The sequence below is a fragment of the Prosopis cineraria genome, unplaced genomic scaffold (genome assembly GCF_029017545.1).
Source record: "Prosopis cineraria cultivar Desert tree isolate PC_DT_omini unplaced genomic scaffold, ASM2901754v1 PC13, whole genome shotgun sequence".
NCBI classification, from domain to species: domain Eukaryota; kingdom Viridiplantae; phylum Streptophyta; class Magnoliopsida; order Fabales; family Fabaceae; genus Prosopis; species Prosopis cineraria.
In genome coordinates, this window is record NW_026555344.1 from 39,714,902 (window position 1) to 39,737,088 (window position 22,187).

At 35.5% G+C, this 22,187-nt stretch overlaps 1 protein-coding gene across 3 annotated transcripts; it reads left to right on the forward strand.

Moving 5' to 3' along the window:
• The first annotated feature begins 608 nt into the window (after nucleotides 1-608).
• Nucleotides 609-20,552, forward strand: LOC129291196 (E3 ubiquitin-protein ligase PRT6). Of its 3 annotated transcripts, XM_054928437.1 has the most exons (21): nucleotides 609-969; nucleotides 1,176-2,282; nucleotides 2,530-3,758; nucleotides 3,891-4,031; nucleotides 6,501-6,744; nucleotides 6,837-7,559; nucleotides 7,785-7,973; nucleotides 8,784-9,439; nucleotides 11,462-11,513; nucleotides 11,601-12,213; nucleotides 12,669-12,877; nucleotides 12,963-13,501; nucleotides 13,590-13,694; nucleotides 14,467-14,533; nucleotides 14,644-14,721; nucleotides 15,917-15,985; nucleotides 16,069-16,173; nucleotides 16,275-16,414; nucleotides 17,658-17,983; nucleotides 18,411-18,493; nucleotides 19,701-20,552. In XM_054928437.1, exons 1-17 carry the CDS (start codon nucleotides 898-900, stop codon nucleotides 16,141-16,143), a joined length of 6,168 nt encoding a protein of 2,055 aa, XP_054784412.1. In that variant the 5' UTR covers nucleotides 609-897; the 3' UTR covers nucleotides 16,144-16,173; nucleotides 16,275-16,414; nucleotides 17,658-17,983; nucleotides 18,411-18,493; nucleotides 19,701-20,552. The 3 variants fall into 3 exon arrangements, with proteins under 3 accessions (XP_054784412.1, XP_054784411.1, XP_054784410.1); XM_054928436.1 differs by lacking the exon at nucleotides 19,701-20,552 and having other exon boundaries at nucleotides 18,411-18,621; XM_054928435.1 differs by lacking the exons at nucleotides 18,411-18,493; nucleotides 19,701-20,552 and having other exon boundaries at nucleotides 17,658-18,294.
• Nucleotides 20,553-22,187: the final 1,635 nt, after the last annotated feature.

The window sequence follows — 22,187 nt, forward strand, 5'->3', positions numbered from 1 at the left end:
TATAATGATTTCAAAATCTGAATTTGGATGTATCTTAATATCAGCTTTAATGTTTGAGAGTAAGAATTAAATTTCAGGTACTTTGAATATTAGGAAAAATTAAATTTTGAATATTCAAATTCTCAATTATCTTATTGGAACCTGCAAAATTATTTTTCTAATATCAATTTCAATACTTGATAGTAAAAATTAATTCTCAATCATTTCAAATATTGGGAAGAATTAAATTCTCAAGATTTAAATTATTGATTATCTCATTGAAATCTGCAAAATCATTTTCTAAAATTTCACTATTAAATTAGTAATTAATTTTTCAATCAAAAGTTTCTCATTGTAGTATCTATTGAGAAATTGAAACATTTAAGTTTAATTTTCTCAGAATTTGTATATTTACATGTGATCGATATAATATTTTATGTGCAAATTATCAAATTAATTACATTCCATTTAATCATGCGGTGAGAATAATTTTCCTCTTCTCTTTCCTTATCAAATTAAACATTTTAACCTGTGCACCTCACGAGAAAAAGTCTACTTTGTTAAAAATACGTTGTATATTTCACCCGTAGCCAAAAAAAAAAAAAAAAAAGAATCTATTTCATCTGCAAATTAGATTATTCCAGTACCAGAGAGGGCGATAAAAAGCCTAGAAGAGCGACGAAGTAGCAGTTCGTGAAGGAGTTGATTTGTTGATGCAAAGAAGGTCAAAGGAGGTTTTTAGGCAATTGCGATGCCAAAATCTAATTAGGGTTCAAAATCATTGGCGGTGTTGGCGATTTCTCGTCGGAATTGAATCTGTTTTAGCTTAGTGAGGAAGCAAACCTGGGGAGTGAAAGCTCTGGGTTTTGTCGCTGCTTGTGTTGCGTGGATTGGCTGTTACGATTCTGGCGCTCCATCATGGTGGATGGCATGGAAATCGACACACCTTCCGAGTCCCAACCTCTCAAGCCTCGAGATCGAATCATTCGGGTAACACCCACTCGTGCTTGTCTCCATTGATGGTCTCTGGCAGTAGACTCATTTGTTTTCTTTTAAACCCTTCGTTGGTTAAACTCTCGTTTGTGAACGTTGCCCATGATTTTATGTTTCTATATATATATATATATATATTAAGTAATTTGTTGACATTGATTATTTATGTTCTGCATATTATTGTCTTTTATTGCCACCTACAGAGGCTTCTTCAATTTGGAGTTTCCGAGGATCAACTTGATCAGCCTCTCCTCGTTGATTTTATTAAGGATAAAAAGTCGTTGATACCTGAACTAGTATCTGTTATATTACCTACGGATGAAGAAGTGGCTGAAGCACTGCAAGATTCTAAGTTTGGTTCTAGAAAGTCCTCACTGGGTGTAACCATGAAGAAAATATTCTATGAAAGCATGGTCTGGTTACAGTGGTTGATGTTTGAGGGTGACCCCAATGCAACCTTGAGAAACCTTTCTAAACTGTCAGTTGGGCAGCGTGGTGTTTGCGGGGCTGTTTGGGGACACAATGATATAGCATACAGGTGTAGAACATGTGAACACGATCCAACCTGCGCAATATGTGTACCTTGTTTTGAGAATGGGAATCACGAAGGCCATGATTACTTTGTGATATACACTGGCGGTGGTTGTTGTGATTGTGGAGATGTGACAGCGTGGAAACGTGAGGGATTCTGCTCAAAGCATAAGGGTGCAGAGCAAATACAGCCACTTCCGGAGGAGTTTGCGAACTCTGTGGAACCTGTGCTTAATTCTCTTTTCAGTTGTTGGAAAGACAAGCTAACATTTGCAGAAGCTGTCTCTCAGGGAAACTCTAGATCAAGCATTGGTGTTGTTGAAAGAAAGAAAGCAGCTAATGAGCTAACTTTTGTGATGGTTGATATGCTTTTAGAATTTTGCAAGCATAGCGAGAGTTTGCTTAGTTTTGTTGCTAGGATGTTATTCTCTTCTGCTGGTTTAATTGCCATTCTGTTGAGAGCTGAGAGATTTTTAACTGATGTTGTTGTAAGAAAACTTCATGAGTTACTCCTGAAATTGCTGGGGGAACCTTTTTTCAAGTATGAGTTTGCAAAAGTTTTCCTCACTTATTATCCGACTGTTATCAATGAGGCTATAAAAGAGTGCAGTGATCTCCCTCTGAAGAGGTATCCATTACTATCCACGTTCTCTGTGCAGATACTTACAGTGCCCACTCTTACCCCTCGTCTGGTAAAGGAAATGAACCTACTCACAATGCTCTTGAGATGTTTGGAAGACATTTTCTTTTCTTGTGCTGGAGAAGATGGCCGATTACAGGTGATGAGCTAGTTTTTGTTGTTGTTGTTACTACATTGTTTTGCCTATCAGGATTGATGTGCAAAGGTTAATGACTGGTTCTAATATTTTTAAACTGAATTGCCTGGTATTTGTTGTGATCTTGAAGCTGGTGAGTCTAATGTTAGTGATTCGTTGCTATAGTTCAATCATGCTTCCAAATCTTGTTTTATTGCTTTTTTTTTGGGGTGAAATTATGTTTACTTAGAGAGACAGATTCTCATTGCAGGTTGCAAGGTGGGGAAATTTGTATGAGACAACTATACGTGTTGTTGAAGATATTCGATTTGTTATGAGCCATGTGGTGGTTCCCAAATATGTCACCTCTGATCAGCAAGATATATCAAGGACTTGGATGAGACTCCTGTCCTTTGTGCAAGGGATGAACCCTCAAAAGAGAGAAACTGGTCAACATATAGAGGAAGAAAATGAGCATGTCCATTTACCTTTTGTTTTAGGCCACTCTATTGCTAATATTCATTCTCTTTTGGTGGATGGGGCGTTTTCAGATGCTAGTAAGGGAGAATTGGATGATGAAATTAATTGGAGCTTAAATAAACAAGAATCAGATGATGGGGATAATTTAAGACACGCAAAAATGGGGCGGCTTTCCGAGGATAGCTCTGCATGCGGTATGACTGGTCAGAATAGTGCCTTTGCTTGTTCCTCAAAGGCTTCCGAGGTAAAATCTAATGCCACTTCTCATCTGCTACTTCCTCATTCTGTCACATGGTTGATATGTGAGTGTTTAGGGGCCATTGAGAATTGGTTGGAAAATGACAATAAGACTTGGTTACTTCCTAATATGTCATGTCCCAACAGTGGTAACATCTATGACAGCAATCTTTCAGCACTAAAGAGAACATTATCCAATATCAGAAAGGGTAGGATTTTTCGTCGGCTTGCAAGTTCAAGTGAAGATCATGGTAAGCAATGCTCTGATTACTTAGCGTCTGACCTGGAAAACCGTGAGCATGCTATGAAGGATAGTAAAGTGAAAATAAATGGTGAATCTGAGTCAGATAATACCGATATTTCATCTGGTTTCAATGATAGCTCAATGGAAACAGATGTTCCTGCAGGATTGGGTGGCCTTCGTTTTTTGTCTTTGTCTGATTGGCCCCAAATTGTCTATGATGTTAGTTCGCAAGATATCTCTGTGCACATTCCGTTACATCGGTTACTTTCCATGCTGTTACAAAGGTCACTGAGAAGATATTTTGGTGAATCTGCAATTCCAGATGTGTCTGATGCTTGTTCTACTAATTCATTATCAACAATTTACACTGACTTCTTTGGACATGCTTTAGGGAGCATTCATCCCTATGGGTTTTCTTCCTACATAATGGAACATCCCTTGCGCATTAGGGTTTTCTGTGCTGAAGTTCATGCTGGAATGTGGAGGAAGAATGGAGATGCTGCTCTTTTATCTTGTGAATGGTATCGGTCTGTTCGCTGGTTAGTATACTGTTCTATATTGCTATTAATTGTATGTAAGGATTTTTAGTCCTCACAATATGTTATATTAATTCTCTTTATTTCTCTGGGATGATTTAACGAGGGCTTTACTATGGCTCTTTACTTCTGCAGGTCTGAACAAGGGCTGGAGCTTGACCTATTTCTTCTTCAGTGTTGTGCTGCACTAGCTCCGCCAGATCTGTATGTCAGCAGATTTCTGGAGCGCTTTGGGCTTTCAAACTACCTATCCTTGAATCTTGAACGTTCAAGCGAGTATGCTCTCATCTCTTGCTCAGTGATATGCTTTTTATTGCTACGTCTTCTGTAGATTTTCCCCTCAATGGGTCAGCATTTACGAATGAAATTTTAGGTTTTTGCTTCTTGCTTCTTTTCCCCCTTAACATTGAACTCTACCTGACTTGGTGCCCATTTGTAAGGCTTTTTTTTTTTTTTGAGGGGAAAAATTGTTGTATTGAAGGTGCTATGAAAAAAAATGTTTAAGAACAATTAGAATATGGTTTGGTAAAAATGTGATCAAGGAAAATGGGAACTGTGCTCTGATTAACAACAGTATCTAGCAATATTTTTATAAAACAGCATGAGTATTTGAAGTTATAGAGGCAGTTGTTGCAAGTTTAAGTGAATTGTTCTGAATTAGGAAAGGATAATGGTCAGAATTTAAGAGAGGCTGAAGGTTTCTTAGGTATCTCCTATTTTTTACTGCTGTAGCAGCTTCTAAAGTTTCTCACTAGGCGATTCTTCAAAGCACGCGTTGCCTTTAACATGCACTGGGAGAAACGAGTTAAAAGTTACCCGGGCCAAATGCCATAATGTTCCCAAATGGGGTCTTAAGGTCATCTTGTATAATTCCTTTTTTTTTTTTTTGGCGTGAGGAAAGGGGATATTTATTCAATCAAGTAAACGAACAGTGTACAAAGACAATTCAATAGACTAGAGAGAAAAGAAATAAAAGCCATTACACATTTCATATAATTCATTTTTGTAAATAGATGATTGAAATTATACATAATTCTTCCCACCTTTTCAAATACTTGGTGCTGTTCATTGTCATGTGGAAAATGCTCTCACCTTGTATTGGTTACAATGATAGAAAGGAAATCCTTTTCCGGCAGTGTTTGTTGTGTCCCTATAATCATTATTCAATGGTATCTCTCTCTCTCTCTTTTTTCTAACTTTTTTAAAGTAGGGCATTAGAGTCATTTTCCCTCCTCAAAATCACTTTTTTAATTAAATTTTGTATTTAATTCCGTTCCATTCTATGTACCACTGCTCCCTTAGATTATTAGTTAAATATTCCATACAAGGAAAGTGGATTAAAAAGAAAAGTTTCCTTTATCATTTACATAAAAGAGCAAATTGGCTCCTAACATATAGGTATTAGAGCAGCTGGGGTCCTAAATTCATTTTTGGTGTAATGTATCCCTTCAATTTTTAAAAACAGTATAATCTAGCTTCTAATATTAACAACAGTTAACTTTGACTATTAGTTGACTGGAAAATGATAGAAAAGAACCTCAAAAATAAAAAAGAAGACAATTTTTTTGGGATCTTTGTCTATAATTTTTGGGTTGTTTACTGTGATTTTTGGGTCATTTTCTATAAATTTTAGGTCATTTTTTGGTCAGCTAATAGTTAATGTTAATTTTTGTTGATGATAGGGGTCAGATTGTATCATTTTCAAACGTTAAAGGTGAACATTGCATAAAAAATGAGTTTAGGATCCTAGACGTTTCTAAACTTGTAATTTAGGGGCCAATTTGCTTTTTTACCCTTATCATTTTTTTGGGTTGCATTTTGATTCTTTTTAATACATTTGTATTGCATCAAAACTTCCACAAGCTGATTAATGATTTGATAAATAATAGTAGAATACTCCCTCTAGTTTCAATATAAATCGTTGTTAACTAATTTACTTTTCTCAAAAGAAGTTGGTTGAAATCTTGATTTTTTTTTTTTAATTTTCACATCTTTCCAATTGTACCCTTGACTGGAATAAATATAGTAGTTGACTTATTCAAAACACCCTCCTTAATTACTTGAGTGAAATATTTAAGGGTATAATTGGAAAAAATATATAAAACCCACTCAATGCCAAATTCTTGTGGAAGTTTTATATTTTTCGAAAGAAGTTGGACTTGTTTATACTTAGGAGACAAGTTAATGGTCTAGTGTCAAATTTACTTGGAAGAAATTAGGCAATATTAAAAGAATAAAGAAGTCCTAAAATTGAAGTTTTATTCGTAGAGAATCATAACTTTGAGTGTTTCTAGAGCATCCAATGATTATTCCATCCACTCCTCATTTGATTATGATAATATAATTGAATGGTTACATGTTGATAAAATATATTCATAGAAGTACTTTTGCAAAACTTGCAGAAACTTCTTGGCCTTTGGGATTTACATCCTCCTTTTGATCATAGTTCTTCTAGCCCTGTCCGCATGACTTTCAATTCAATCTGAATTTTAGAGGAATATCATTTGCAATTTTTATGTTTTAACTGACAATGTCTGCTGGCTCTCCCATTTCTGACAACAAGACCAATTTTAAATGAAAATGAGTCTCATCAAATCCACTTTGTTTGACTAGTATGAATCTATTTTCCCATAAGAATTAGCACTTGTGTTTTGGATAGGATTAACTCTGCATAACTTCTTTAATGTTGCTTTGTCTATCTCTACAAGATAAATTGCCCATAATGAATTAATACTTATTTTACAGGTATGAGCCTGTTTTAGTCCAGGAAATGCTCACTCTTTTGATTCAGATAGTGAAAGAAAGGCGCTTTTGTGGGCTAAGTACTTCTGAAAGCTTGAGAAGAGAACTAATTTATAAGTTAGCCATTGGAGATGCCACTCATAGTCAGTTGGTGAAGTCTCTTCCTCGTGATCTCTCCAAGTTTGAGCAGCTTCAAGAGGTTTTGGATGCAGTTGCTGTATATTCTAATCCATCCGGTTTTAATCAGGTCTTGTTGATTCTTCTTCAAAAATGACAAAAAAAAGAAAGTACTTCCTTTAGTTAGCCTGTACTTGCCTTGACTTTTTTCTTTCCTTTTAGGGTATGTATTCCCTACGATGGTCATTATGGAAAGAATTGGATTTGTATCATCCTCGTTGGAATTCAAAGGATTTACAAGTTGCAGAAGAAAGATATTTACGCTTCTGTAGTGTTTCTGCACTAACCTCACAGCTTCCCCGTTGGACTGAAATTTATCCTCCTCTGGAAGGGATTTCGAGGATAGCTACTTGCAAAGTGGTTCTACAGATAATTCGTGCAGTTCTATATTATGCTGTATTTACTTTTAAATCAGCTGAATCTCGTTCTCCTGATGCTGTTCTTCTAACTGCACTGCATTTACTATCATTATCTTTAGATATCTGTCTTCAGCGGAAAGAATTTACTGACAAGATATCTGCTGATGCTACACAAATTCCCATAATAGCCTTTTCTGGAGAAATAATTGATGAAAGCTCTGTTTACGGTGTTGGTGAACAGAGCTTGTTGTCACTTCTTGTTAATTTGATGGGTTTGCACAAGGAGGAAAGTGTAGACAACTTTGTAGAAGCAGGTAGTGGCAACCTGTCTGCTTTAATTGAAGACTTACTCAAGAAGTTTGCTGAGATTGACAACAGATGCATGACTAAGTTGCAGCAACTTGCCCCTGAAGTTGTTAGTCATATATCTCAATGCCTTCCAACCAGAGACTCGGGTGATGCAGTTTCAGCTTCTGATAGTGAGAAACGCAAGGCCAAAGCTCGGGAGAGGCAGGCTGCTATGTTGGTAGGATGCTGTTGCATTATTCTTTTATGGTCAAGAATATTAAAATGATAATGATATATTTTTTGATGCACCTAAATACAATCTCAGTTGGGTAGTGTTCAGGGTGGAGGAAAACGTTCACTTCGATATACTTTTTTGTCAAGCCAACCTTGACCTGTTTAATTATGCCAACTTAATTGCCTTCACCTTTTGAATGAGATCTTGGATTATTGGTTTGTAATTCAGGAAAAGATGAGAGCTCAACAATCAAAATTTTTGGCAAGTGTCGATTCCACTGTTGATGATAGCTCCCAAGTTGATCAGGAAGATGACTTTGATACTAGACCTGATGCTGAAGAGTCCACACAAGTTGTTTGTTCTCTCTGCCATGATTACAATTCAAAACATCCCATTTCTTTTCTGATTCTTCTACAGGTATATCTGCTGCAAACCAGATCAAATATTGGTTCTGGCTTGTTGAACTCTGATATGCAGACACTTACACAGAGATTACACTGATGCAATCACATCAACATGACAAAAATATTAGGTGTCCATATATAGTATGAAATTTCGTGTATTGAATGTTGTGTCTTATATTAGTGTTTGTTAGAGCCCTGCTCTAACAGCAGACACTTTCACAGAAATTAAATGCTAAAAAAGAGCCAGATCAAGGGAAATTCTTAGGTTTTGCTACTGATGAACTGAGAACCAAATCAGTGTTACAAAAGGGAAACCCACTGATTCTGGCCAAAACCCTATTCCCTAATAATGAAACTGATTACAAAGAAAAGAAACAGAATACAGCAACACAATAGGGTCTCTCACTGGTGTTTGAGAGACCAGCACTCTCCTTACCACTATCTCCGAGCTCAAAACATAGTGAGTGCTCCCAAAACAATGGCAACAAAAATATGCAGCAAGTAAAAGTTGACTCTAAAATGCAGGCTAAGTCTACAGCCACCATACAAACATCATGATCTATTCCATAAAATCTGGACCTTTGGATAAGAGTCTTGGTTATCTGGGTTTTTTGTTTCTGCCCTTTGTTTTCCCTTTAACTTCCTCTTATAAGTCTGAACCACTATTACAGTCACATCAGTGTTTAACATGCATCAGACATGCGCATGACTTCTCAGGAGCTTTTATATTTCTTAGGTTGAAATGCTCATTTTTGGAATTCATTTTCACTGCTTTTGTTTCTTCTTACCTAATTTATACTTTCTTATCTGTTCTATGTACAAGAAATCTAGGCTTGTCAGTTTTGTTGATAGAGGCCCCCCATCATGGTCACAACTTCGTCAGACAGATAAAGAACATATGTCTGTTTCCAAATTTAAGGTGACAGATACATTGGGAATGGACCGGACTTCAGGCACTTCAGTGTCAACTTCATCTCCTCACTTAGGCCAGTTGATTCTGAATGCTGCCAATGAATTGGCCTCTAGTGGGCGGCCTGCTGAAGTCAATGCCTTTTTGCAGTATGTAAAGGATCAGTTCCCGGTAGTGGGAAATATCCAGCTTCCTAATGCATCTTATGATGACAAAGAGAAGACTCCATATACTTTTGAGACGTTGGAACAGGACATGTACTTGTCCATTTGTGGGGAAATGCATAATGATGATCAAATTTCTACTTCTGGAGGGGACCATAATGTTGTTAGAGATGCTGGATCTGTCTTGCTTGGAAAATATATAGCTGATATTGCAATAGACATGTCGAGAAACTGTTCAGCATCTGAAAATCTTCATAGTGATAATACTTCTGTAGAATCTACTTTGCAGCACATGGCAAATGATTCATTTGGCCTAACAGACTGTGATGGGCTTCATCTTTCTTCCTGTGGTCATGCAGTACATCAGGAGTGCCTTGATCGATATTTATCTTCGCTGAAGGAAAGGTGAGTTTTATTGAAGTTTCTGTATTACCTACCATCTTTTAATGTACTGTTTCCTTTTGGTCTTGTGGGCTCGAATATATGACATAATGTTGAAATTTTTAAAATTGGATTATTCTGTTAAATCCAGTACTTTTGACATGAACTGATCCTTGTGCAATGTATTTATTTAGATTTTAATAAAAACTTGGTTGTCCCGAAACTTTTTTAACATCTATTTTGGGTACTTAGATTAGGAAAGTGGCTATTGCTTATGTTTTATATTCAGCATTAATATTCTCTGCACAACCTTTTCACTTGGATCTAGTTTTTGCTTCATTTTCTTAATGATAGTTGAACTTTGTGCCTAAATGAGATTTTGATCCAAGAGAGCAGGGTTTTAGCCATCACAACCGTAATTGTTGTAATTTGAAGCAAATGGAATATTTTAAGTATTGAACACGAACATGGATTGTGTTACATGGTGATCAGAGTCTGGTTGGGATACCTGCATTCTAGTAAGGTCTGAAATTAATTGTGCATAACATATTACTTTTAATTTTTAATTATGTGAAAACAGATTACTCACAGTTTATGTATGCATGTATGTATAATTAAATGATAACCAAATGCTTGTTCTTGTGTGCATAAATATTTTCAAAAATTTTATATATGATGCGTGGAAATGTTCTTGATTATATTTTTTCAAACATTGAAGTTAATTTTATTTCTTTTTTAGAATAAATGAACATCTTTGCTTTAGCTATGATAAATTTTTAGCTTGCATAGATCAATGGTAAATAGCCTACATTTTTTCACAAAAAGGGCCTGCATTTTTTATTGCGCATTGTTTATTTCAAAACAAATTTGTGCTTGTGTCATGGGTGATGAAAATTTTTTTCTGTGTACATAGTTTCTTGAAATCTTTATATAAATAATATTTTATGGAACACTCAGTTTGACAATAGTTGAATCACAAAACCTCAAAACTCTCTTTGCGTTTGTTAGATGATTAGTTCAATTTTCAGAATGCTTCTGTTGATAGTCTCCTTAATGGTATTTCTCAGACAGTTCTTTGTAGGCCAGAGACTGTTTTCCTTGTTATTTGATGATGTTCCATTCAGTTTTGTTATTTAGCCCTCTTGTCGGCTGCCAATTTGTTTTTCGAATAAAATATCCTGCCCAATGATTCTTTAGATTGTAATTAAAAGCATGAATAATATAGAAGTTTTAATTTTCTTCCTCCAATGGATCTTTGGTGCTTGCTTGTTGCTATTTTTACTTGTCAGTTAGAGTCTTGTACCTCACATCTAGATATGCTTATTGAACTGTAAAACTATGAATCGGAACTCCACTTAAAAATTGTATGTGAATAGGATTTTTAACTTCATGTTACCTGAAAGATGTAATAATCCTTCTCACATGATATTTGCATGTTAGACCTGTTTAATAGTATTCATGGCTTAAAAGTTATTTTTTATGCTTACATGTAGGGATTGATTAAATCAAAATCCTATGGTTCCATCCCCGCAGGGAACTCCGATTTTGTTACTGTAATTTGATGGACTCTGAATATTGTTTGTCTTCCATGGTTTACTAAAATTAAGGGAGGCATTTCATGTACTACTTGTAAATAGGCAGTGAATGGGTGTAGGTCTGCCTAAAATAAACTAAATTTCATTCTAAGCACCTTCTGATATCAGGGAAAAGATTGATCAATTTTTAAAGTTGGATTGGCTCACATGAGATCTTATCCGGATGTGTTACTATTGCAGTTGTGAACATAAATGGCAAACTGATGGGATTGACTCAACTCAGCAGTTCATTATAATGCCAGTGGTTCCGCTAAAATTTCTGGTCTCAATTTATGTGTGGTTTTGATCATGGATTGGGTGATTCCAGGATTGTATGATTTTCATGTAGAAATTACTGCAATTTAATAAACTGGTCAATTTAAATGCTTCTGCTTGGATAATTTTTTTCCATGCAATTTTTTGCTAGAATGTTATGGAAAGCCTTTGACATATGTTTACACTCCTTGGATAGGTCTGTCAGAAGAATTGTCTTTGAAGGAGGACATATTGTTGACCCAGACCAGGCATGCATCTTTCTTTTATTATTATTTTAATGGTTATATCGAAAACATATCTGTTATCAGATTTCAAAACTCTTTAATCTTTTCCAGGGTGAATTTCTATGCCCTGTCTGCCGCCGGCTTGTAAACTGTGTCTTGCCTACTATACCTGGAAACTTAGAGAAGCCTTTGAAGCAGCCTACAGGCATAATTAATGGCTCACTACCTGCTACAGATCCTGTGCCTACATCAAATAAAGAGACTTATTCACTCCGCCTTTGGCAAGCCTTGAAAATCTTGCAATCTGCTGCTAATGCTGTTGGGAAGGAAGGATTCCAAAAAGCTGTTCCTTTGCGACAGCGTGATAAAGCAGGGCAAAATCTTGAGCATTTCTCCCAGATGCTGGCTAAAATGTATGTGCCAAACAAACAAGATAAATTATCAAAATCTGCAAGATTGAATCATTCAATGCTCATGTGGGACACTCTTAAGTACTCCTTGATGTCAATGGAGATTGCTGCTCGATGTGGAAGGGCTTCTTCAACTCCAAACTATGCTCTTAGTGCCATGTATGAGGAGCTTAGGTCTTCAAGTGGATTTATATTATCTTTGCTGTTGAAACTTGTTCAAAAGTCAAGGAGTAAGAATTCTCTTCATGTGCTTCAAAGATTTAGAGGTCTTCAACTTTTTGCAGAATCTATTTGTTCTGGGGTATCTGAGAGAGGTATACTTCTGGTATCATTGCTTTTGATGTATAAGCTGATTTCATGTGCTGTTTTTCTATAATTTGCTTTCAAATGTGAATGTTAGCTGTTCCATTTGGATGGAGTAAATTCCTATATGTTGATTCGACTTCAGCTCAGTCATTTCTTATAACAGATAGAGCATTTAAAATATGAAGTTGCAAAGAGAGGCTGTTGGTATTGACTAGGACATTCTTCATCTTTAATTTGATAGGAATTTGGTTGGTTGGAAACATTGTATTTTAAAGATCACTATTTTGCTTTCGCTATAGTAGAACTTGGATAGTGATGATTTGTTAATTTTGTCACTATTTCTTTGTATTTCTTGCATGCCCATGATTTGCCCACTTTCTTGATTGTTGGGTGCTCAAGTGCAAGGTAGTTTTTTTGGGTGTCTGCTACTGATTTGTCTGTTCCATTACTGCTGTGTCCACAGATGATATGTTATCTATCTTAAAACATGTTGAAGGGGACCTATCTAATTCCGACATTCTATTTTGGAGGCAAGCTTCTGATCCTGTACTTGCACATGACCCCTTTTCGACCTTGATGTGGATTCTTTTTTGTCTTCCGTCCCCATTTTTGTCATGTGAAGATTCTTTGTTATCCTTTGTGCATGCTTTCTACATAGTAGCAGTAACTCAGGTTGGTCATCTTGCTTCTAAGTTATTCAGGTTATGCATTTTCTGTTATTCTGTTGACTTTGCAATGTGGGTACATCTGGATGCAGGCTATTATTTTGTATTGTGTCAAAACCCAGCGTAAGTTAAGTGAATTAGGTATTTCTGATTGCCTAATCACTGACATATATAAGGTTATGGGTGAATCTGGATGCGCTCAGCAATATTTTGTGTCAAACTATTTTGACCCAAGTGCTGATGTCAAAGATGTAATCAGGAGGTTTACTTTCCCCTATTTGCGAAGATGTGCTCTGTTGTGGAAAATACTATATTCTTCTGTTGCAGCACCATTCTGTGATGAGGACAATGGATTAGATAGATCATGGAGTTATACAAATGACACAATGGTTGGATCTAATATTGACGTGTTTGAGATTACTAAAATTCAAGAACTTGAGATCATGTTTAAGATTCCTTCCCTTGATGTGGTTCTGAAAGATGAATTTTCAAGATCTTCAGTCTCTGTTTGGTGTCATCAATTTTGCAAGGAATTTGAACTAGCTGGGGTTCAACAAAACATGCATATTACCCCTGCAGTTCCATTTGAATTGATGAGATTGCCAAATGTTTATCAGGATCTTCTGCAGAGGTAATTGTGATTAACTATATTTTATGTCTTAAAAAAGGTATATTCTGTTAAATTCAAAATTTTAACCGGCAGATATATACTTCTGCAGGTGTATCAAACAGCGCTGCCTTGAATGCAAATCTGTTCTCGATGAACCTGCATTGTGCCTGCTGTGCGGTAGATTGTGCTCTCCAAGTTGGAAATCTTGCTGCAGGTTTATTTTCGCCAAGCTTATCTTTTTTTTCCCCCAATGCTTCAAAATGCATGTGAGCATTTAAAGTCTCATAATAACCCTTTGATTTTATCTTCATAATTGTTAATTTGAACTCTGAAAACCTCTTGTGCTGCTCTCTGGTTAATAAGTCCTTTTCCCACTTTGTTGTAATATGGGATCATTAATGATTTGGATGGGTTAGAGTAGTCATTTTGTCCAGTTACAACCATATCTAAACATTTTTTTTTGGTGAAAAGGGTGAAATTTATTCAAGCCATAAAACATATCTAAACATTATTATTATTATTATTATATTTTATTTTTTGGAGCAAAATATCTAAACATTATTCATAGTTAAGGAATTCTATTCTGTCGGTGATGGACCTTGAGAACTCAGTCACCAATCATCATGCATCTTGATGTTATTGCCCCATAACAAAATGCTTGCTGTTGAAATGTTAGATGGTGGATTAATGGTAAATGTGTTATTCGAGCTAATTTTTTATAACTATAGTTCAAAGAAGAGTAGGATTAGTCTTCTTCTTGTGTGTGTTTTTAGGGCTCATTTAGCGTGCAGAATAGATTGGAAAGGAAAGAGAAATAAAAGGGGGAAAAATGAATTTGTGGATGAAAAAATGTTACTGTTGTGATATCATTAGTATAATAAATATTGTGTATCTTAATTTTTGTACGAAAGAAAGGGAATATTTTCATTATCGTACCAAAGGGTCATTAACTGAGAATCTGAAGCTCTGTTTTATTATATTTCAAGGGAAAGTGGTTGCCAAACACATGCGATAGCCTGTGGAGCAGGTACTGGAGTGTTTCTGTTGATTAGGGTATGCAGTTTCTTTCTCAACTTTGTCTCTTGGGCTACCTATATAGGTTGTTGTCCTCATTTTGATCTTTTACTGTTTCGGACATTGTGATGAGTTGATTTTATGGACAGAGGACAACAATATTGCTACAAAGATCTGCACGTCAAGCTCCCTGGCCCTCTCCTTACTTGGATGCTTTTGGCGAGGAGGTAATTGGTCCTTTGGCATTTTTTGTTGACATGAACGAGATTATTCCTTTTTTCCATTTTGATTGCTATGATTAATTAGCTCTATATATCATTAAGTTTGCCAAGGTTCTTTTTATTTTTTTCCATACGAGAGGTGCTGCTGTTAAAATTTGTTTCAAAGCATTACCTAATGTTTGTAATTTGAACTTCCAAATGACCATGTTGGTAGTGTTGAATATATTTCTTAATTCTTTTTTTCTAGAGGAGCAGTTATCTCGTGGTGTTGATGGTTTCATTATTTTCCAATATTTGTTGTACAATATTTAGTGTTGTTGAGTTGTGAAAAGGGGGAATTCCAAATGAGGATGTGGATGATTGGTGCATAATGGAATCTTTTTCCCCCTGATTTTAAGGTGTAACATATACTCCCTCTGTTCAAATTATAAGACAAAGTTGGAAATTGTGCATGCCAATATAACATAACAACAACACATTACAAACTTACTTTTTCAAAATAAAATTATAAATTATAAACTTTTAAAAATACCCTTACATATTTAAGCATTACACTACAATATCATTTCAATTTTCTCTCCACTTGAAGGGTAATATTGAAAAGGTATCATTAATGAAACCTTACTTTGTTCAAATTGTCTTATATTTTGGGACAGTATACCCCCAACTTTGTCTTATAATTTGGGATGGAGGGAGTAGAATAATAGAGATAAGAAATTAAGGAAACTTTTGATGCCATATCTACTATGTGCTCTATCAGTACAAGGACAATTGTACTATGATGGGATAAAGGCAATATGTGTCAAGGTTGCTTTTTAGGTCATAGATCTTGTTCTTTGGAGCTAGAGCTTCAAATGAGAGAACCACCATTCACCAGATGAGATGCACCTTTTAACTTGGCTGCAAAGATGCATTTCTAGTGCAATTTATGCAAAACTACTCAACTGACGTTGCCTACTGGTCATTTGGTCATTTTCTTAATGTTTGACTTGAGCTCTGCCAGAGCCCATGGGTGCTTTTTCATCTGTCTGTTAAGGGTTTGATTTGGCTTCTAATGAGCCAAAATTGGGGAAAAGCCTCATGCTACTTTAGTTATCTGTGTTTATTGAATGAAACCTTAACTAACTCTTTCTAAAATGTGAAGCTGAAATGTGTCTTATCCTTATATGTTTAAATGCTTAATTCTATTTTTTTATAGCAGGATTTTGAAATGCATCGAGGCAAACCTCTTTACCTGAATGAAGAACGTTATGCTGCTTTGACCTACTTGGTGATTAAATTTCCCCATGCCACTGCCTCACTGCCTTCCTGAATTAACATTTAAAATAATTATTTTCTTTTTTTACTGTTTAGGTTTCTTCTCATGGCCTGGACCGAAGTTCCAAGGTTCTTGGCCAGACTACAATTGGTTCCTTCTTCTTGGTTTAACTCTGACTTTATTTGCGATCTAATTTTAAGGTCAGACTTTAAAGTCGTCATACTTTCCGCACCCACACACATTCCTTTCTTGTTTGTTGACCCATGGCTTACATTGTCTATTGATGACCTTGTGGAAGCAGGAATTTTGGCTAGCAGATATCTGGAAGGTGAAAGGGGTTCTAGAATATGCTAGTATATAATGTTACTCTCACCTGTGATAGGAGAAATAATTCAAACATATCTTCTGCTGTCTTATGATAGAAGCATACAGATCCTTCAGGTGAGCATGCGTGTATTTGATTTATACAGGTTCCAATGTCTTAGCTATATTGAGAACTTCTATCATGTCTTCATGGAAGATAATTTACTGCCTTTTATCTTTATTAAAGAAAAAAAAAAGGAAGCATTGCAAAATGCAAAGGAGAATGTTTCGGAATTAATGTTGCGTAACGCCCATGATCATGAGATTTACAATAAGCTCTAAGCTCCCGTTTACCTAACAAATTGCTGTGGACTTGTTGTAATTTTTTTTCTAGTTATATGTAAATTTAAATTTTATAGCATGAGGTTTTGTTCTTTTTGGATGTGGGAATCTCACTGGAGTTTGTAAAGCGAGTTACTTTAGGTAAGGGAAAATGGAAATTCTGGCAAATTATTGTTATCGTCATAGTTGTTAGTTTTGATAGAGCTCATAATAAACGATTCAGGGGCCTTCACTTTAGAGCTTAAGCTTTTGAGTTGAGTTAAATTGGTGACGTAAAATTCTGAAATAGGAGATATTGGCATGCTCAGTCAGCCTGTTGGATTCTTATTTATAGTGCTAACTGCTAAGAAAAGTACGCATCTTGCCAGTGCCAAAAGAACGCAAGTCCATTCCTAAAAGACCATCTACTTTTAATACTTTTATCATGGTATGTCTTAATGACACAGTGGTCAAGAGTTCGGTCCTTTCTGTCCCCCACTGTCCGAACTCCTTGTCCTTCATTCCCCCGTTTGCTACGGTAAAATCTCAAAGAGCTATTGCATTAGAGTGTGTTGGGGATTATTAATTACCATAAAATTTTATAATTAAAAAAATCATGGGTAAAAAATTTTAAGCTCGAGTTGAATTGGTCTTCAACAATGATGTCAAAATGTTTCCATGCGAGGGGCTTGTGTTATGGCTGATGACTGATACATGATATTTTGGGCATCTTTTCTGTTTTTTGAGTAGACATTATGGGCATCTTTTGAAGATAAGTTGTTGGTGTCGGCAGAATATGAATTTGTGTATTTATCCTCCAGCCAATGTTATCAAATTTAACAGTCAACCTGAAATTTCATTTACGTTTATGCTCAATTCTAAGAGAATTTAACGCCACTGTCTTTTCCACGTTTGTTTTTTAAGGGCTTATGGCCACATTGATTGAACTGTGTAATTAAAATACCCTTTTTAATTGCTGCTATTTATTGGTCACGGGAGGAAAACAGTTCTATATTTTCCATTTGCTTGTAGATTACAAAGTTCGTCTTGTTGTTTGCAGATTGATACAGTTTCTGCTTAAGGCCTGAAAGCTTGGCTCCTGTGGGATACCCCATCTCCTGGTTGTGGCTTTACAGCTTTTCTTTACGCTAACTTAGCAGGAAGCGTTACTCCTGCGGTATGAAGCAGCTGCACGGGTGTACATAAATATCATTATACAATACTAGCGAGGAGCGACTGCATTGAAGGGCAATTTGTGGAATTGTGTGCTTATTCCATCACATCTGTGGTTTAGCTTGTTGATCGGGACAGCCATATCGTTGTGCCTCTTCCCAGATTTCTGGGTTTGGGAAAAACACTGAATGCCATTACATGTGCTCCATATATGTAAAGTCACATACAACTGATTTCCTCTGTCAATATGGTGGTTCTTTTTTTTTTTTTTTTAATTAGTCAAGGACTGAGGTCTTTTAGGCTTATAGTAAAATATGGGCCCCTCTTCAATCTGAGTACTTTTTCAAATGTTCATATTTTGAGGGGAAGGATGCATGACGGGCCATAGTTGGATGCCCTTTAAATTTTAAGAGAAGGCTTGTATGTAATTTTTGTGCTTGCTGGTAATTTTTTCAAATAAATTAGAACAAATTATGTGGCCTTTTTTTCGGATGAATAAATTATTTATAGCCTACATTGAAGAATGCTTGTGGCTCTAGGGCAAAGTCTTGCACGAGAACTAGCAACTAGATATCATTATCTTTATATAATAAAATGTCTAATGAGTCACACTATTTGAGTCATTTACGAATTTTTTCAGGTTCTGTGCAGCTGTGAAGGTCACACTATTTGTCTTCAATTTTATGTCCAAAGTTGGGGTGATGAACATGCTTAGCCTATAATGTAAGTCATTTTTAATTTGATTCTAGCTTATTAATTCTTAATTGGAAAAATAGTGAGAAGATAATGAAGAGAATTAGAATAAGATGTATCTGGAATCTAAATACATAAATCATGCTGCTGTTGAAGAATCCCGACGAGAATATATTATGATGGGGGAAAAATATATATATATATATATATTTTGGTTAAAGACGATGGAGAAAATGTTTCTTTTAGAGACAATCTGCTTTGGTTATAAAAAAAAAGAAAATAAATAAAATAAAACGGTGCAATATGCTTCGAAAATATTGGCACGGTATTCATCTAATCAAAACACACTGGCATTCTCCGTGACCTTGATGCTTCTCTAATCCTTTTTTTTTTTTTGGACAACAAACCTTGAATTATATTTTTTTAAAAACATGTTTGTAGAACAATATGAATTTTCTAGAGGGGATGGTGGGAACTAATGTTAAGAAAATCCAACCAATCATTAAATCGATTGGGATAATAGTTCACAATTTAATGGTTGAACTGTAATATGAATCGTAATCCAATCAATTGTAAATAAATTAATATATTTTAAATAAAATGAAATGATTATACATAATAAAAATGAATTATAAATTTAAAAAAATAATGTAAAATAAAAAGGTAATATTCATCTCCAAAGTTCATACACTTTTTTTATGATTTGTAATTTAAATATATACAAATATGCATATTTTTTGTGTATTTGTCCATTTTTTATTTACTTATGAAGTATAGGTATGTATAAATTATAGTTTAGGAATATAAATTAAAATTTTAAAAAAATAAAAAATAAAATAATAGGACAAGATCAACCACGTTTGACCAGTTTATTGTAATCATACCAAACTTTAGGATTGCGCTGGAACAGGCTAGTCTAGTTCTCAAACTCAATTTCTAACCTCTGGTTAAAAATGGAGGGTATTTAAGATCCGTTTGCTTGCTAAAACAAAAAAAAAATGAAATGAATTAAAATAATTAAAATAAATATAAATTAGATGAATTTTTTTTATAATAAATATGATAAAATTTATTAACATATATTATAAATATAAAAATTATACATCTTTTTAAAATTTCATGAATCATAATTTTTAATCATATCTATTAAATTATTTAATTTTTTTTATAAATGTACTCATTATCTTTTTTAATTATTTTATTTTTATTTTTAATTTTTTAATTTAATTTATTTTAGTAAGCAAACCTGACCTAGAAGCTGCAAGGTGTGTGAGGAGACGAGTGAGAAAGTTAGTGTGAGAGAGTACTAGGGCTGGGTCCCTTGCGAGTCAGAGTGTTTCAGTGAAGTGTTCAGGGAAGGCAAGTTCCGAGCAACTGACTGAGGAAGAGGAGGACGCTTTGGGTGGGAGTGTCAAAAAGCTCAATGAGGATACTATCATGGGAGAGGCTTCAGGGAAGCAAGAGACAGTTTTTTAGCATCCAACTGGAACTCCAAAATACTCCCGAGTTTCGTAAGAAAGCATCTCTTCTTGGTCATCAACCACAAGAGGAGCAACAAAGCTTTGAGGACTTGGTGAAGGAATGGCTACCGGAGAAGGAACAAGCTGTCCCAAAGCTTAAACAGGGGAACAACAAACCATCATGAATAAGCTGCCGAAAGTGACGCTACCAGATGAGCATTGGATTGAGCTTTGTAGACCCTAGAAAGACACTTCGATAGTCACGCACCTGGGTAGAAGATTCAACAAGTACCAGTTGAAAGATAAACTCGATCTTTTGTGGGGCTTTAAGGAGTACGAGGTCATTGACATGGCAAGTAACTATTTTGCGGTTCGCTTCTCCCAACCCCATCAGTACAAGAAAGCTTTAACAGAAGGCCCTTGGGTCATCCAAGGACATTATCTTGCTATTTAAATATGTAGTCCGAATTTCAATCATTTCAACAATACTTTGAAGAAACTGGCTATACGGGTTAGGGTTCCTTTGCTTCCTTTACACCATTATAATGAGGAAATATTAAGGGAACTGGGGAACTTGATCATCAAGGTCCTCAAGATTGACTTGAATACTTTGTCATAAGTAAATGAAGGTAAGTTCACAGTCGAGAGGGGGAGATTCTCTCGTATCAGTGTTGAGATTGACTTGACTAAACGTCTTAGTTCTAAATTTGCGTTTAGAAGACAAGTTTTTAATGTTGTTTATGAAGGTTTGAGCATTACTTGCTTTAGCTTACGAGCATAATAAGGAGAATAGCCCTTTTCCTGGGCCTATTCTAAACGAAACGACATCTTTTCAGAACTCTTAAGGAGGAAATAGTCAAGATAATCTGACGGCTGATCTAGCTAGCTCCCCGGAAACAGAAGCCCAGGTTTGTAATACTTTTGAGCAGCAAGTGAACATCCCTCTGGAGGAAGAACTTGGGGCCTGGATGCTCTCGCCTTGGGCGTCGAAGCTAAGATTTCAGGAGAGAGAGAATAGTCAAATGGGGAAACAAACCTTGAGAAGCTGAAGTACAACCAAAGAGCAAAATAGTCACCAATCATCTCGATTCGTCGTGTTATCAAAATTTATGGAGTCCGAGATGGCGGGTAATGCAACAAATGGCACAAAAAGTAACCAACATCAAGAGGGGCGCAAGATAGGTGTCAGAAAGGAGGCCAGCAAAGGAAAATCAGTTGATACGGGCAGCACGAGTCCTTTGGTGAGAGAAAAAGAGGAATTTATTCTCCAAGCATTAATGCAAGTTTGGGGATAAAAAGTAATCCATGGGAAGCCTCAACAAGCAAGACCCAAAAAAGAAGGGCTCTGAACAAGTTGAAAAGAGGGGCCTAAAACTAGTGGACTTAAAAGAAATCAAAATCAGAGGCCCAAGATTTTGCCTCTGGTTCTAAAGAGGAGAACCATCTTCAGGCTCCATAATGTCGTCTCGAGTTCGTGGGCATAAGAGGTCCCTTGAATTTGGGCTAGTCAAACCAGTCTCCACAAGTTCTATAAGATCTCCCTTACTAATTTACATTTAATACTAAAAATTAAGGTAATTTTGAGAATTAATTTATATAATATTACCAAGTTTGTAATATTATATAAATAGGATTTCAAGTTTTTTCAAACTTTCAAAGTACCTTAATATGCTTTTATAAATAAAAAATCAAAGTAGAAAGTGTTTACAGAAGCATGGGTTTCAAGAAGGAGTAAAGCATTTGCATTAAATTTAAAAACGGAAAAATAGTGCAAGAAAATAGAGGCGCATTGTGGCATGTTATACGTGCATTGCGGCATGTTTCTTTTTGTGCCATACACCGCAACACATTGCACAGTTATGATAACATTGATACTATCAAATTGTAGTATTTTGGGGCTAACTTTAGACTCATCCTATTTCTCTGTCCGACATTCAATCAAGGTTATTTATGTGTCTATTGAAAGCTTTCTCCTAGTTTTAGCTAATGGCACTAATTTTACCTTTAAATTATTTCTCAATCAAAAGTTAGACATTCATTTTCAAACTTACTCCTTTTTCAACCAAAATACAACCTGGGCACCCAATTTACAATCCAAGTGTCAAAAGCCTAAACTTGATCCTAGATCCACTAAGGACAGTTGTGCAACACATCATAACATTCACATAGCACATCAATCACATTTTCAATGCTTGACCCTTTAATAATAAAAACAGAAGGGGGAGCCTCAATTGCATCAATTATTTAATAATTTGTCATCATTT